The sequence below is a fragment of the Prionailurus bengalensis genome, chromosome C1 (genome assembly GCF_016509475.1).
Source record: "Prionailurus bengalensis isolate Pbe53 chromosome C1, Fcat_Pben_1.1_paternal_pri, whole genome shotgun sequence".
NCBI lineage: Eukaryota > Metazoa > Chordata > Mammalia > Carnivora > Felidae > Prionailurus > Prionailurus bengalensis.
The window spans coordinates 140,037,720-140,053,625 of NC_057345.1; the positions used below are offsets into that span (position 1 = coordinate 140,037,720).

Consider the following 15,906-nt stretch of genomic DNA (forward strand, 5'->3'; position numbering starts at 1 on the left):
CAGCCCAAGCTGCAAATAGAGCTTATGCCTGAGTACATGATGCCTTTTAGCATAAGGCATTCTCCTGTGAAGAAAGCTCAAAAAATGTCCAGAGCTAACTTAATTATGTAAGTTTTTTAGGAATGTAGGTAAAGTAGTTATGTGTCTATTTACACTGTTTCATTCATTGCTTAAGTTATGCGTACATATTTTAAACATCTAAAATATAAATCTTTTTATTTAAATTTTTTGAAGTAATTTTAATATTTTCATATGAATCTTAAGTCTTTTAATACAGACCTTTCCAGAGCATAACACCTTCACTTTCAGTTAAGTTGTTTGAGACACAGCATTTTTTTTTAATCTGTGGGTGATGCTGTCACTGGAAATTTTTATCACAAGCCACAAGTCCCACTTATATAACACTAGAATAATTATTTTCATTCATCTTTTAGTAAGTTTCATGAGTCCCACAGTATAATCACACATTATATATTAAATTGATTATAGAAAGGCTTGTATACCACAAGAAATAACACATTCTCCGTTAGGAGTAAGTACTAAATCTACTAAAAATTTATTTGCCATCTTTTCTTATTTAACAGATCCCTTAAGATGACCTCTTACAAGCTTTCCACCCTAGCCCTTATTGCTATTGTTTCAAGCCAGTATGTCTTCCCCAAGCAGCACCTTGTGACTTAATAAAGGAATTAACAGAGTACCCCGTAATGGATGGGAATTTGTAAATCTTAACTATAAAGCAACTCCCACTCTTATATGCAAGAACAGGGGGGTGGGGGTGGTGGTGGTGGGGAATCTCTTATATTTGGAAAGGTACTGTAGATTTCCTTTTAATTTTTTTCTTTAAAAAAATTTTCTTCTTCAGGCTAATAAAATGATTAGAAAAGAAAAGTAAATCATAAGAATATTTACAATTAAAGAGTGAGAAAATGTAACTGGATTAACACACAACTTTCCAATTGTCAGAACCTAAGAGGTGATATATTTTTCTTGTGAGTAAGAAGGAGGTTATGTGTGTGTGTCATATGCCATGATTATGGGTCTATCTTTAATAATTAGAAAGTTACATGTGATGAAGAGCAAGCAAGTTGATTTAACTAGAGTGAGTGGAGCAAGTCGGAAGAAGAAAAGACGAATTTGACATGTGATGTTCACGGCAGAGAACATCAAAGTGTTTTGGTACACGTAGCAGTTTATTCCATTTTTAAAAGTGTGCAGCTTCTCTGTTTTTCAATATTAAATATACAGTTTACACATTTACATATGTTTCAGGCTACATTATTGGAATTTTGAAGACATGAAAACATCAGATGAACCAACCTGCAACATCTTGGATTCAGATTGGAAGATGAAGAGAAAGTTTAAAGAATGTGGCCTCTAAAGGCGGGTAGTACCTGGAAATATTAACCGACTCACACTGTAAAAATGAGACCGGTTTCTAGACAATAGAGGTTATTTTAGTCTGACATCAAGGTTCAAGACAAAATGTTGAACTAAAAACTTTACACTCCTCCCCTCCCCCACTTCAGACAGGTACCAGCATTGGTGAATATGATTTTCCTTAGTCAGAAGCACTCATTTTTACCCATGTAGACCATCCTTAGGAATTAAATATTGGTTATTTAATGTAGATTATAATGGGAAACTGATTTTTTCCACAATGGCAGATTTCAAGGACTTGGTTCCAAACTGAGCCGAAGCTTCCCAATGCATTTTGTACAGTCTGGGAAAAACTGTGCTGCACTGGCCATTTTTGAAGGCCATCATGCCCTGTAATATAAGGATATCATCTTATTGCTGATATCTTTGGAAAGTCCCAAGCAGACACAGAAAATGAATGGAGGCAAGGACTGTGACGGAGGGGACAAAGATGGAGGTCTTCCAGCTATACAAGTTCCTGTGGGTTGGCAGCGTCGTGTGGATCAAAATGGAGTGCTTTATGTCAGGTGAGCCTTGTTATTATCCGTGTCACCTCCAAGTTTGCAATCCCCAAATTAAGGAGGTAGAGTCTGTTCTTTTGAGGAACAAAATACCGTCACTGACAGCACCTCACATAAATTTGAATAAATGACCTTCCTGCTAGAAATATTTGAGCGTTTTATTCTGTACTGTTTTGCAATGTAAATTGCCTTAGGTTACAAGAGAAAATTTTTATGCATTGCTTGTGTTTATTTAAGGTGTCATTCTGTTTATCTCTGTAACAAGGATAAGGAAAAATATGAAGATTTCTAAAAGAAACATATAAGCATCTTTACCACATTCATAGGAAAATGTAAAATACTGGAAATAAACCCAATATTTCTTGACTGTATTATTCTGTCCTTCATCATGCTTCCGCTGGCTTTTCTGATATAAGGTTGAGTGTTTTTATCTGTAGGCAGTTTCAATCATTAGTCTTCTTAATTCCTGATATTAACTAAAAATAATTTCCCTAATTTTTTCTGCACAGTTTTAAATCTATTCCATTGCATATAACAGTAAAAGAGAAAAAGTCATGATGGAGATGGCTGTTCATATCACAAGTTAAAATCATACAAATAAAATGCAAATGCCTGCTTTTTAAAATTTTGGTGGCATATATCTTGTGTACAGCAAGTTGAATGGAATAACTGAACTGTTGCCAAGAAGTTTCAGGGTTTTCTTAACTGATATACAATATTATATTAGTTTCATTAGTACAACATAGTGATTTGACATTTGTATACTTTATGAAATAGTCACCTCAATAAGTCTAGTTACCATCTATTATCATACAAATTGTTACACTGACTATTCCCTATGCTGTACATTACCTCCCTATGTCTAACATGTTTTATAACTGAAAGATCTATTTTGTCCATCCTCCCATTTATCTCCCTCTGGCAACCACCAGTTTGTTTTCTATATCAATGAGTCTGTTTCTGCTTTGGTTTGGTCATTTGTTTTGTTCTTCAGATTCTACATATAAATGAAGTCATATGGTATTTATCTTTCTCTGACATATTTCACTTAGATACTACCCTCTAGGATCAACCATGTTGTCACAAATGGCAAGATCTCATCCTTTTTTTTTATCACTGAGTAATATTCCCGTGTGTGTGTGTGTGTGTATGTGTGTGCATGCATGTACAAATCTCCTTTGTCCATTCATCTATCTATGAACACTGAGGGTGCTTCCATATCTTGGCTATTGCAAATACAGCTGCAATGAACATAGGAGTGCATTTGTCTTTTTGAATTAGTGTTTTCATTTTCTTTGGTTAAATATCTAGAAGTGGTATGCATGGCCAATGCAGTGGAATTGCTAGATTGTATGGTATTTGTATTTTTAATTTTTTGAGGAAGCTCCATGCTTTTTTCCAACTTGCTGCTCCAATTTACATTCTTACCAATGGTGTGCAACGGTTCCCTTTCTCCCATCCTCACCAATACTTGTTATTTCTTATCTTTTTAATCACAATCATTCTGACATGTGTGAGAGGATATTTCATTGTGGTTTTGATGTGCATTTCCCTGCTGGTTAGTGATATTGAGCATTTTTTCATACGCTTGTTGGCCATCTGTATGTCTTTGAAAAATGTCCAGTCAGGTCATCTGTACATTTTAAAATCTGAATGTTTGATTTTTTCATATTAAGTTGTAGGAGTTCTTTATATGTTTTGGATGTTAACCCCTTATTGTATATACCCTTTGTGAATATCTTCTCTCATTCAGTAAGTTGCCATTTTGTTTGTGGATGGTTTACTTCACTGTGTAAAAAGCCTTTTAGTATGATATAGTCCCATTTGTTTATTTCTGCTTTTGCTGTCCTTGCCTGAGATGACTGATCCAAAAAAATATTGCTAAGATGTCAAAGAGGTTACTGCTTATGTTTCCTTCTAAGAGTTTTATAGTTTCAGGGCTTATATGCTAGTCTTCAATTTTGAGCTTATTTTTGTGTGTGGTATAAGAAAGTGGTGCAGTTTCCTTGTTTTGCATGTAGCTGTTTAGTTTTCCCAGTAACGCTTATTGAAGAGATTGTCTTTTCCCCATTGTACACTCTTGCCTTCTTTGTTGTTCATTAATTGAGCATATAACCATGGGTTTATTTCTGGTCTTTCTAATTTGTTCCATTGATCTCTGTGTCTGTTTTTGTGCTAGTTCTCGTACCATATTGTTTTTGATTACTATAGCTTTGTAGTTTAGTTTGAAATCAGGATTGTGATTACCTTCAGCTTTGTTCTTCTTTCTCAAGATTGATTTGGCTATTCAGGGTTTTTTCTCCTTTTTCATTTGTCACTTTATTCATTTGGATCCCCCTTTTTTTTTCTTGATGAGTCTAGCTAAGATTTTGTTTATCTTTTCAAAGGACCAGCGTTTAGTTTCATTGGTCTTTTCTATTTTTTTTTTATTTTTAGTCTCTATTTCATTTATTTCCACTCTGATATTTATTATTTCCTTCCTTCTACTAATTTTGGGTTTTGTTTCTTCTTTTTCTAGTTCATCTAGGTTTAGGATTAAATTCTTTTTTGGAATTTTTCTTGCATCTTGAAGCAGGCCTGTATCATTATAAACATTCCTCTTAACACTTCTTTTGCTGCCTCCCATAGGTTTTAGAATGTTGTGCTTATATATCTCAAAAGATTTAGAATTTTTCTTGTGTTTTGAAGCAGGCCTGTATCATTATAAACATCCCTTTTAACACTTCTTTTGCATCCGTAGGTTTTAGAATGTTGTGCTTATATATCTCAAAATATTTTTCGGTTTCTTCTTTGATTTCTTCATTGGCCATTGGTTGTTCAGTAGAATGTTGTTTAGTCTCCACGTATTTGTGGTTTTTCAATTTGTCTTCTTGTGATTGATTTCTAGTTTTATACTGTTGTGGTTTGAAAGGTGCTTGATATGATTTAAACTTGTTGAGACTTATTCTGCAGTCAAATACAATGTATCCTGAAGGATGCTCCGTGTGCACTTGAGATGGAATGTTCTGTACGTATCTAATAAGTCCATCAGGTCTAGTGGGTCATTTAAGGCCAGTATTTCCTTACTGATTTTCTGTCTGGATGATCTATCCTTTGATGTAAGTGGGGTGTTAAAGTCCCCTACTTTTATAGTATTACTGTCAGTTTCTCCCTTTGTGTCTGTTAATATTTGCTTTATATATTTAGGTGCTACTATGTTAGGCAAATAAATATTTACAAATGTTATGTCTTCTTGTTGAATTGATCCCTTTATCATTTTGTAAATTTCCTTTTTTGTCTCTTGTTGCAGCCTTTCTTATAAAGTCTATTTTGTGTGATATAAGTATTGCTACCCCAGTTTGTTTTTGTTTCCATTTGCATAGAATATCTTTTATTATCCCTTTATTTCAGTCTGTGTGTGTGTTTAGATCTGAAGTAAATCTCTCATAGGCAGCATATAGATGGGTCTTGTTTTGTTTCTTTTAATCCATTCAGCCACCCTATGTATTTTGATTGGAACACTTAGTCCATTTACACTTAAAGCATTTATTGATAAGTGTGTACTTATTGCTATTATGTTCATTGTTTTCTGGTTGTTTTTTGTAGTTCTTCTGTTCCTTTCTTCTCTTCCTCTCTTCCTCTGTGATTTGATGATGTTCTTTAGTTTTATGTTTGGATTCCTTTCTTTTTATTTTCTTGTGTATCTATTTTAGGTTTTTGGTCACCATGAGGTTCATATATAACATCCTATACATACAGAAATCTATATTAAGTTGGTGGTCGCTTAAGTTTGAAAGCATTCTAAAAGCATTACATGTTTGCTCTTCTCCCCACATTTTATGTTTTTGATGTCATGTTTTGCATCTTTTTATTTTGTGCATCTTTTCATTATTGTAGATATAATTGATTTTACTACTTTTGTCTTTTAACCTTCATACTAGCTTTACAAGAGGTTGATCCACTACCTTTTCTATGTTTGCCTATACCAGTGGGATTTTTTCCTTTCATATATTTTCTTATTTCTAGTCATGGCCTTTTCCACTTTCCCTTTAATAGGTCTTTTTTTTTTTTAAGTTTAATTACTTATTTTGAGAGAGAGAGAAAGAGAGAGAGAGAGAGAGAGAGAGAAGGGGACAGGGCCAAGAGAGAAAGAGAGAGAGAATCCCAAGCAGTCTCCATGCTGTCAGTACAGAGCCCAACACAGGGCTCTAACTCACCAACGTGAGATCAGACCTGAGCTGAAATCAAGAGTCAGACGCTTAACCTAGGGAACCACCCAGGCGCCCAGTTTAACAGTGCTTATAAAGCAAGTTTAGTTATGATTAACTCCTTTAGCTTTTGCTTGTCTGGGAAAATTTTTATCTTCCCCTTCAGTCCTGATTGATAACTTAGCCGGATAAAGGATCCTTGGTTGTAAGCTTTTTCCTTTCGCTACTTTGAATATATCATGTCACTACCTTCTGGCCTGAAAATTTTCTGCTGAAAGTTCAACTGATAGTCTTATGGGGATTCACTTATATGTAACTAAATTGCTTTTCTCTGGCTTTTTTTAAGGATTCTCTCTTTATCTTTAATTTTTGACGTTTTAATTATAATGTGTCTTGGTGTAGATCTCTAGATTCATCTTGTTTGGGACTCTCGTCCTTCCCAAACCTGGATGTCTGTTTCCTTCCCCAGGTCATGAATATCTTCAAGTATAATTTTTTCAACTAAGTTTTCTGACACTTTCATTTCTTCCTTCTACTAATGAAACCCCTATATGTAATGCGAATGTTAGTATGCTTGATGTTGTTTCAGGGATTTCTTAAACTTTACTTATTTATTTAAATTATTTTTTCTTTTTGTCATTCAGTTTAGGCAATTTCCATTACTCTGTCTTCTAGATTGCTGATCCATTCTTCTGTGACATCTATTCTGATCTTTATTCCCCCAATGTATTTTTCAGTTCTGTCATGATATTCTTCAGCTCTGATTGGTACTTTCTTATATTTTCTCTCTCCTTGTTCAAGTTCTGTGTTCATCCATTGTTCCCCCAAGTTCAGTAAGCACGTTTATAACCATTAACTTTGACCTCTTTATCAAATAGATTGTTTATCTCTATTTGTTTAGTTCTTTTTCTGAGGTTTTGTCTTGTTCTTTTGAACATATTTCTCTGTCTCCTCATTTTGTCTACCTCTCTGTGTTTATTTCTATGTATGAGGCATTTCAGCTATCTCCCGGTCTTGAAGGAGTGGTTTTATATATGAGATGTCCTATGGGGCCCAGAAGTGAAATCCTACCTGGCCACCAGAGCCATCTACTACAGGGGTGTCCCTTGTGTGGACAGCAATTACCCTTCTGTTGTAGTGTGGCCACAAATGCTGTGGATGTAATTGTGGATAGGGCTGGCTCCTGGCCTGGATGGCTGTATGGCGCTGGGTAACTGCTACGGACATGCTAGTGGGCACAACTAGGGTCCTGCTTGCTGCAAGGCCTGGTGGAGGTACAAGGTTGTGGAGAGTTCTCAGCAGGGCACACCCTGTTGGCATTAGTGGTCTAGTAGAACGATTCCAAAATAGTGCCCACCAGTGCAGCATGGCAGAATGAGGTAGCAGAAATGGCTGTCGCCAGGGTCTCAGTCCTTGAGAAGAGGCCTTGCTGCCTCTTGCCTCTCCAGAAGGCTCACCAAGATTGGTAAGTAGGTATCCTTCACCTATGGTCTATGCGCTTTTCAATTGAGTGTTTTTGCTCTGGTTTCTGGGCCGAGTCAGTCTGTGCATTAGCCTTTTGAGACCAAGTTTTTTCCCTATAATTGTGTAGTTTTTTCCAGACATACTCTCTGTTAGTTTTCAAAGCCAGCTACTTGGGGGGCTTGTCCCTCCTATGTAGGATCTAAGGGTTGGACTGCCTGATATGGAGGCAACCCACATCAGCAAAATCTCTTGCTTTTAAGGGACAAATATCATACCTTTGAGATCCTTCTCAACCATGGAACTTCCTCCCTAGAGTTCTTTTCCTTATTGAGACTGTTTCTCTGCTTCTTCCATCCATTTCAGTGCTGCCCTCTGTTGTGGAGATTCTGTTCATCTAGTTTCTAGGTCTTCGTGTTGTAGTTGTAGATTCATTAGGTCCATGGGTGGAGCTGAGCTCAGGATCTTCCTACACTGCCATCTTGAACCTTGATCAAGTTTTAGTCTTATTATTAAACAAGTGGCACCTAAGTTACTTATTTTGTAGTTTATCAGTAAGTGTATGAAAGCTTATGATAACAAATCTTTCTTTGTGATATAATGAAAAAACTATTAGAAACAGGCTTAGGACTTTTTAAAAGATATCACATTGTATCATTACATTACTGCTCTTTTTTTCAGTGTGATGATTTGTATCGCAGCTTCAGTGGAATTCTCCATTTGTGCAAAGATGTATTTATATGAATGAGGTATTTTCTATGATATGAATACAGACAATTTCATGCCTTAACAACTCAAAAGTCAGTTCAGATTCTATCTCAGGTGTGTTTGCTTTGTTTGAGGTGTTTCTTGAGGTAAACTTAATTACCTGTTGAAATTCTTTTGCACATAAGTATTTCTGCAGTGGTATAGATGTGCTCTATGTTAATTGGAGTGAAGGTATAAGAAAGCAGAGAATGTGGAGCTCACCCCACAGTAGATAAGATGGACAAGGACATATGGGATAACTTTTTCCAAGTTTCCTATTGCCAATGCTATTAAAAACTACTAAAAATACTTTCTTATAAATATAGCAAGATTTCAATGTTGTTGTTTATATTTGTGGTTATTCTAGTCTGTAGGGAGCAAATATATATTCATCTTAGAGCAAATGACTCTAAAATCTTGGTAATTTAATTTTTTTACTTCATCTTATAAAACTACATAAGAAAGATACATCAGCTTTTCAGACTGCTGAGAGCTGAGTGAAACCAAGTTAAGTCTGGGAATCTGTCATTTATCTTGTTCATTCATGATTTGCCAAGTGTAAGTAGACTTCATTATCTTTTAGTGTGAGTTCTCCAAATTCAAATCTATACACTGAGAATTATTGTGGAAGCAAACTTTGTCAGATAAGGTAAAACACCATCAAATAAATTAAGTCAGCATGTTTTTTTTATTTGTTTGTATATATAACTGGTTAAATTAGTACTTAAACATGGATAGGAAGCTAGCCCTCCTTCTGTAGCTCCCTTCTCAATGTGCAGTTTGCTTGTGATTTTTAGGTAGTCTCCAGCTGCTCCTGCTTCAGGGTGGCATTGAGGCTGCACCTTAAATTTCCCACCTGCTTCCAATCTTTTGAGCTTTATCTGTGCCATAAGACTTGTAGCTATTTTTTATGTTAATTATTACTCACAAAAGTTAATTAAAGAGCTACAACTGAAGGAAAGAACTCAACTGACGTATTGAGAGGAAATGTTTTTAAGTGTCTAGAGTAGAGTACTCTAATAGAATTCAGGAATTCTTGTCTTCATGTTTAATTTTACCATTAGATTCCTCTAGGATTCAGTTCATACACTTTCTTTAACTGTAAAATGCTAGGCAGTTTCTTTTCACAAAATTCATGAATTCTTCACACGACAACTGAATGGTAATCTTGTTTTATCAACACTACCAGACTTTCAAAAGCATGAGATTGCCCCTACCACTGGGGTGGAACTCAAGTCTGTAATATGGGAATTATTACTTTTTACGTATCATCTGAAAAAAAGTATTTGTCTAAACAAATGAATGTTTCAGTCAACAAAATTGAGGATTTTAAATGAGATTTTCTATGTGCATAAGTCACTTCTTTGACTGTCCATAAATAAAATATGAATTGCATTTTAAAACTGGTTTATGTATAAAAACAATTTTTTTAATTTATTGATCTTTGAGAGACAGAGAGAGATAGAGCATACGTGGGGGAGGAGCAGAGAGAGAGGGAGACACAGAGTCCGAAGCAGGCTCCAGGCTTCGAGCGGTCAACACAGAGCCTGAGGCGGGGCTCGAACTCACAAACCGTGAGATCATGACCTGAGCTGAAGTCAGACACCCAACCGACTGAGCCACCCAGGTGCCCTTTATTTATGTATAGATATGAAACTATTACCTGTGTTTTTATGCAAGCAGTCTGCCCCCAGTAGAGTAATGCTTTGTATACAACATGGAGAGTATTTTTTCTGGATAAATTTGATCAGAAGACTAAAGTGAAAGTTTTAGTAAATAGTCATAAATAAAAGCTATTCTTGAATGAAAAGTATATAATAGTTTTCAAAGCATAATATCTATTTAATACTATTAAAATCAACATGTTAATACAGATTGCCCATTTTAAACTAACCCTCATTGTAAATACAAATCAAAAGATTTGTCCTACCATCTGAATTTGTACCTAACCTGTAGACTTGAACTTGATCAGTATTCACAGAAAATACTGACTTTTGTGACCCACAGAGCAGTAACATTGAGAGCATTACCCCCAATTACCAGCCAGAAGATGTACACAGCACCTTCTGACATCTAAAACCCTATTTTCTTACAGAGTTCGTGATCTTTGTCAGTTCTGCATTGCTCCTCTTTCCTTGCCAAAATGGTTTGGTTCCCCAGTACAATTTGAGTTGGACCACACTTATCTATCTACAAAGAAACATTGCAGGGAAATGTTTGGGGATTGGGGAAAAAAGGAGAAATCTGTTTTTAACATTGGGACAGTTTGGTTCTAGATTCCAAGATTAAAAGGAAGAACTTGCTGGCCACAACTTTTGTAGACTTAATGACTTTCTGGTTTGACTTCCAACATGTTTCTAAATTTCAGTCTTTCCTCAAACAGCTTTAAAAGTAGATCTACTTTAAAATAATGATTACTTTCATGTCGTTTTCTTGTTCCTCTCTTGCCTGTTTCTGTACTTTCTTAAGGGCAGCATTCTTTGCCATTCTTAGTCCACTCTTGGTTTTCAAAATACTTTCATTTAATTTTCTATGAAAATCTCTATTTTTCTGAGAAATAGTTTGGTTAGAAGAAAGACCGATAGTGTTAAAAGCTGTAATTTAGTAGATAACATAATATTGACAAAGAAAATGCTTTTCCTTAATAGGAAAATGTTATCTTTTGAAGGACAGTAAGACTTAAGTTATGCCTTTTTTCATATAATATGTGCAGTCAGAATTATTTCCTGATTTTTTTTTTAACTTTTTTACAGTCCCAGTGGGTCTTTGTTATCTTGCTTGGAGCAGGTTAAAACATACCTGCTTACTGACGGAACATGCAAGTGTGGCTTGGAATGTCCTCTTATTCTTCCCAAGGTAACCATTTCACAACACATCTATTGGCCATTTTGTTTTTTGTTTTTTTAGGTTTTTCATATATTTTTCTCATCTGGCATTTCATTTGTATATTACTTCTCCAATCATATATGCATTTTAAAGTCTTTATCTAATTAGATATCTTTTGCATGCACTCTGGAATGCTTAAAATTGTAGAAAATGGTTCAAGTCCCAGTCATTTTCAAAGATGACAAACCTATATTCATATTAAATATTTCACCAAAATCTTTTTAGCACCTTTTCATTTGAGCTATACCCATGCCCATTATTTAATAGCGCAATATTTTCTTCCTTACTATAACTACTCAATCTGCAATATTATTTTTTGCATGAGTGTTGATAAATCTGCCACAAATACTTTTAAAATTGCAAAGCTGCCCCTCTGAGCCAAAAGTAAAACTGTTTTAGTCCTTTGCAAGGTAAAAAAAATAGTTATTTTTAATGACAAAGTATTATTTTAGAGTAGAATAGAAACAGGACATTGTTCTCTGAATATCTATTATGTGCTAATTTTAGAACTAAAGATTAATAGACCACTTTTTCCTTTTATTTGTGTCACCTCATTCCACACACACATACCGCCACAACGCATTGGAAACAGCCTATCAATATATACACAGCAAGTAAGATTTTTTAAAAATAGAGTAATGGACTTTTTAAATCCATGAAAAAGTAATATTAATATAGTAATTAAATAAAGCCAAAGAAAAAGCTAGCATGTAGAAATGTCAGCTTTTAGGGTTGTTGTTGTTGTTGTTGTTGTTTTTTAACTATACCTCATCTGTTTTTGTACTGTTATAACATCAGGAAATATCTAAAATTAAAAATATTATCAGGTATTATACCTTTCCATATACTTACCTTGGCTATCTTAGAACTAGGATAATTTTCATTATTTACTTTATCACTAAAAACCATGAGTCCAGCAGAAGTATTTATTCTATTATATATAAAACTGTTTTTCTTAAATTTAAAAACTTAAGACACTTTTATTCAGATATATGCCCTAATCTATGCAAAACTTTTTTTTTGATGATAAGATTTTTTTACTCTGATGTTTTTACAGACATATTCTAACAGAGGCTGTGCTTTTTCCAGGTGTTTAATTTCGATCCTGGAGCTGCTGTGAAACAGAGAACCGCAGAAGATGTTAAAGCAGATGAAGATGTCACAAAACTATGCATACATAAAAGAAAAATCATTGCAGTGGCCACACTTCATAAGAGCATGGAAGCCCCACATCCTTCTCTGGTGCTCACCAGTCCTGGGGGAGGAACAAGTATGTAATACGGTGAAGGGTTTAGAAATTTGCCTCTGCAACTTCTCCCCCAGAAGAGTCACTGGAAATCACTTTGCGAAGCATTTTCTGAGTCCCCTTTTAAAACATACACAGTGCTTCTAAAGTTGTCTGTGTTTTATCATTTTTTTTACAGATAGCAAATTAGTTCTGAAAAATTCCTACAAAGTTGTTTCCCCACATTTCCTATTTAAATCCTTGAGTTAACTGAGCAGAATAAACACCAATTAGCACATCCAAATGCTGTGCAAGTATGTAGAGCTGAGCTCACAAAATAGAAGGTGCCATCGGTTTTTAGGAAACAAAAGTCACCTTTTTGCTAGAGCTGGAATTGATATGGTTTCAAGTCCTCCCCCACAAGTAGCAATATCATCCAGAGTGTTGTTCTTCCAGTCACTGAATAGCTATTTATTGAACACCTACTAAGAGAAGTCACTTTGTCAGGAACTTTTTATACCTCCACCAAACACACACACACACACACACACACACACACACACACACACACACGCTTTTATTTTTTTTTTAATTTAAAACGTGCAGAAAAATTACATGAACAGTTCACCAAGCACTCATATACCCTTTGCTCAGATTCAACAATTAACATTTTGTGGCAAAAGTTGCAATTATTCTGACAGTTCATCTCTAAAGATTTCAAAACACATGGATGTTCTCCTATATAAACCACAATCTAATTATCACATTCAAAAAATTTAACACTGATGATAATATTATTATCTAAAATGCTGTGTATATTCTAACTGCTCCAGTTGTCCTAATAATTTCTTACAGTTTTTTAAACCCAGGATGCAATCAAAGATTGTACAACTGCATTAACTTTTTACACTTCTTTAATCTACACCAATTTCCCAGTCTTTTGAAATCTATTTTTGAAGAGTCTGGGTCAGTTTTACAGGTGTTTCTCATTTCAGATATGCCTGATTGTTTCCAGATATTTATTCATACTCAGGTTAAACACAGTTTGGTAGAAATACTGCATAGGTAAGGTTATGTCCTGATTAGAAAGCACATATGTCAGTTTATCCCATATTGATGACATTAAGTTCGAGTGCTTGGATAAAGTTAGGTATATCCAATTTCTCTGTTGTTAAGGTAACTCTTCCCTTTATAACTAATATGTAGTTTGTGGAATTATACTTTGAGACTGAGGAACTTTTTTTTGTATGGGCTAGGATATGAACTCCTTCCAAAATATTACAATATTTTGAATGATATTTCAAGATAAAATATGGCTGAGCACCAAAGCATTTGTTTATGAAGGCAAATTATACATTGTTCTGCAGAGTTCTGAAAATTAGGGATGATACATATAACCTGCAGTGATCAGAGAAATCTTTAGCCCTGGAAAATGGTAAGATTTGGACATATGAGGGAAATAAGAAAATTCTTATTCAGGATGAGTGGTGCGTAATTAAGAGACGATATGGAAACTAGTCTGACTTGAGTGGAAGATTAAACCTGCATAAGTAAGTTGGGACCAAATTACTGACAGCTTTAGATACAAAGAGGAACAGTTGTGACATCATACAGGTAATTAAAGATTCACACTTAGAACTCATGTGAAGAGAGTAGGAAGAGACAAATTTGGCAGTTATTAGCAGAGATCTCTTCTTCAAGAACCCTCTAACCTTTGAACTTTAACAGGAATGATCAGAAAAAAATTGCTCCACAAAGGTATGTAAGAAAAAAAAATTAGGAATTTTTTTTTCTCTTAATGAGCTACATTTTCTTAAACTAAAAGATATTGCAAAAATTAAAAGACCTATTTAATAGTAATAAATTATTTGAAGTATACCATTATCTTGCCACCTTGATATAACTGTTCTCATTTTTGCATATCACCCTGCATATATCTGCTGCCGCTCTCATATCACATTGTATCAATTTTACCTCTTTCTACAAAGTCTGCCTTGTTGCTTTTTTAATGACCCTAGTAGTATCTTTTTTTTTAAATTTTTTTTAACGTTTATTTATTTTTGAGACAGAGAGAGACAGATCATGAATGGGGGAGAGTCAGAGAGAGAGGGAGACACAGAATCCGAAACAGGCTCCAGGCTCTGAGCGGTCAGCACAGAGCCCGACGCGGGGCTCAAACTCACGGACCGCGAGATCATGACCTGAACCCAAGTTGGCCGCTTAACTGACTGAGCCACCCAGGCGCCCCTGACCCTAGTAGTATCTTGATCTAGGTCCTTTGTCATACCCTATACATACAAATTTCATTATTGAAATTAAACGTAAATCTTTAACTAGTACAGGTATAAGAGGTGTATCTCCGTCCGCTTTTAAAACGATATGCTTTATGGGGTGTGTGGATGGCTCAGTCAGTTAAGGGTCCCACTCTTGATTTCGGCTCAGGTCATAATCACATGGTTCATGACACTGAGCCCCACATCGGGCTCTGTACTGGCAGCATGGAGCCTGCTTGGAATTCTCTCTCTTTCCCTCCTCTCTGCCTCACCCCTGCTTGCTCTCTCTCTCTCTCTCTCTCTCTCTCTCAAAATAAACAAACATTTTTTAAAAAACCTAAAACCTCTGCTTTTAAAAAATGATATGCTTTATTGGATTAGTTGCTATTCTTTCACTAGCTTCAGACATAGTGTTTATTTCAAATTCCTAATATTGAACTATATTATGGGGTTGGGATTTGAGTAATTAAAAGTTAAGAAGACTCATATAGTAGTTTACATTTCTCTTTATTTTGCATGCATAAGGGTATATTTGGTTTCTGTTTATTCTTTTGAAAGGTCTACTTGAGTGTACATGAAAACACTTGATGAGTGCCTGGCATTTCTATTTGCCAATTCTTATACTACTTAATTCCTAAACGTAACATAACATCAGCATGACTTTTGTTTGTTTATTCAGTATTCCTGTCATTTTAAAGATGGTAACTATTTTTCCCCAGGTATGGAAGACATCCTTTCTAAACCACAGCTGTTTTCTAAATTCTGTTGAATATAAGGATGCCAACGTCTGTATATTGTATAAACTGTACACTGTATAAACACCCAGAACAGACACAACTCAGTGGTTTTGTTACTAAAGAAGACACAGTTAATCACATAATAATGCTAGTGATGTTAGTACAGACACCTGTGTTCTCACTAGATGCTATGTGCAATGCTCCAAGTATTTTTCGTATTTTATTCCTTTAATTATAAACCTTAAAATTCTGTCTTTAACAAGAAAATAAGTTGACTTTATCGGCTGCAATTCTCTTATATCATTAGTTCTCAACTTTTCATATATGCAGAAACCACTGTATCAAATAATCTCTACCATACTAGAAATAGAAAGCCCACTTTTCCAAGAAAACTATATGTTCACTGCATTCTCTTATTTCTTTAATATACCCTGCCTAGTCTTCGCTTTA

The 15,906-nt window shown here is 35.0% G+C and overlaps 1 protein-coding gene across 3 annotated transcripts in view; it reads left to right on the forward strand.

The window, feature by feature from the left end:
- MBD5 (methyl-CpG binding domain protein 5) overlaps nucleotides 1–15,906 on the forward strand; it is a 447,015-nt gene that overhangs the window by 382,060 nt on the left and 49,049 nt on the right. For all 3 annotated transcript variants that reach the window (XM_043576637.1, XM_043576639.1, XM_043576638.1), the window contains 3 exons: nucleotides 1,273–1,946; nucleotides 11,089–11,191; nucleotides 12,311–12,491. In XM_043576637.1, coding sequence (XP_043432572.1) covers nucleotides 1,834–1,946; nucleotides 11,089–11,191; nucleotides 12,311–12,491 — 397 coding nt within the window. In that variant the 5' untranslated portion in view covers nucleotides 1,273–1,833. The remainder of the gene's footprint in view (nucleotides 1–1,272; nucleotides 1,947–11,088; nucleotides 11,192–12,310; nucleotides 12,492–15,906) is intronic.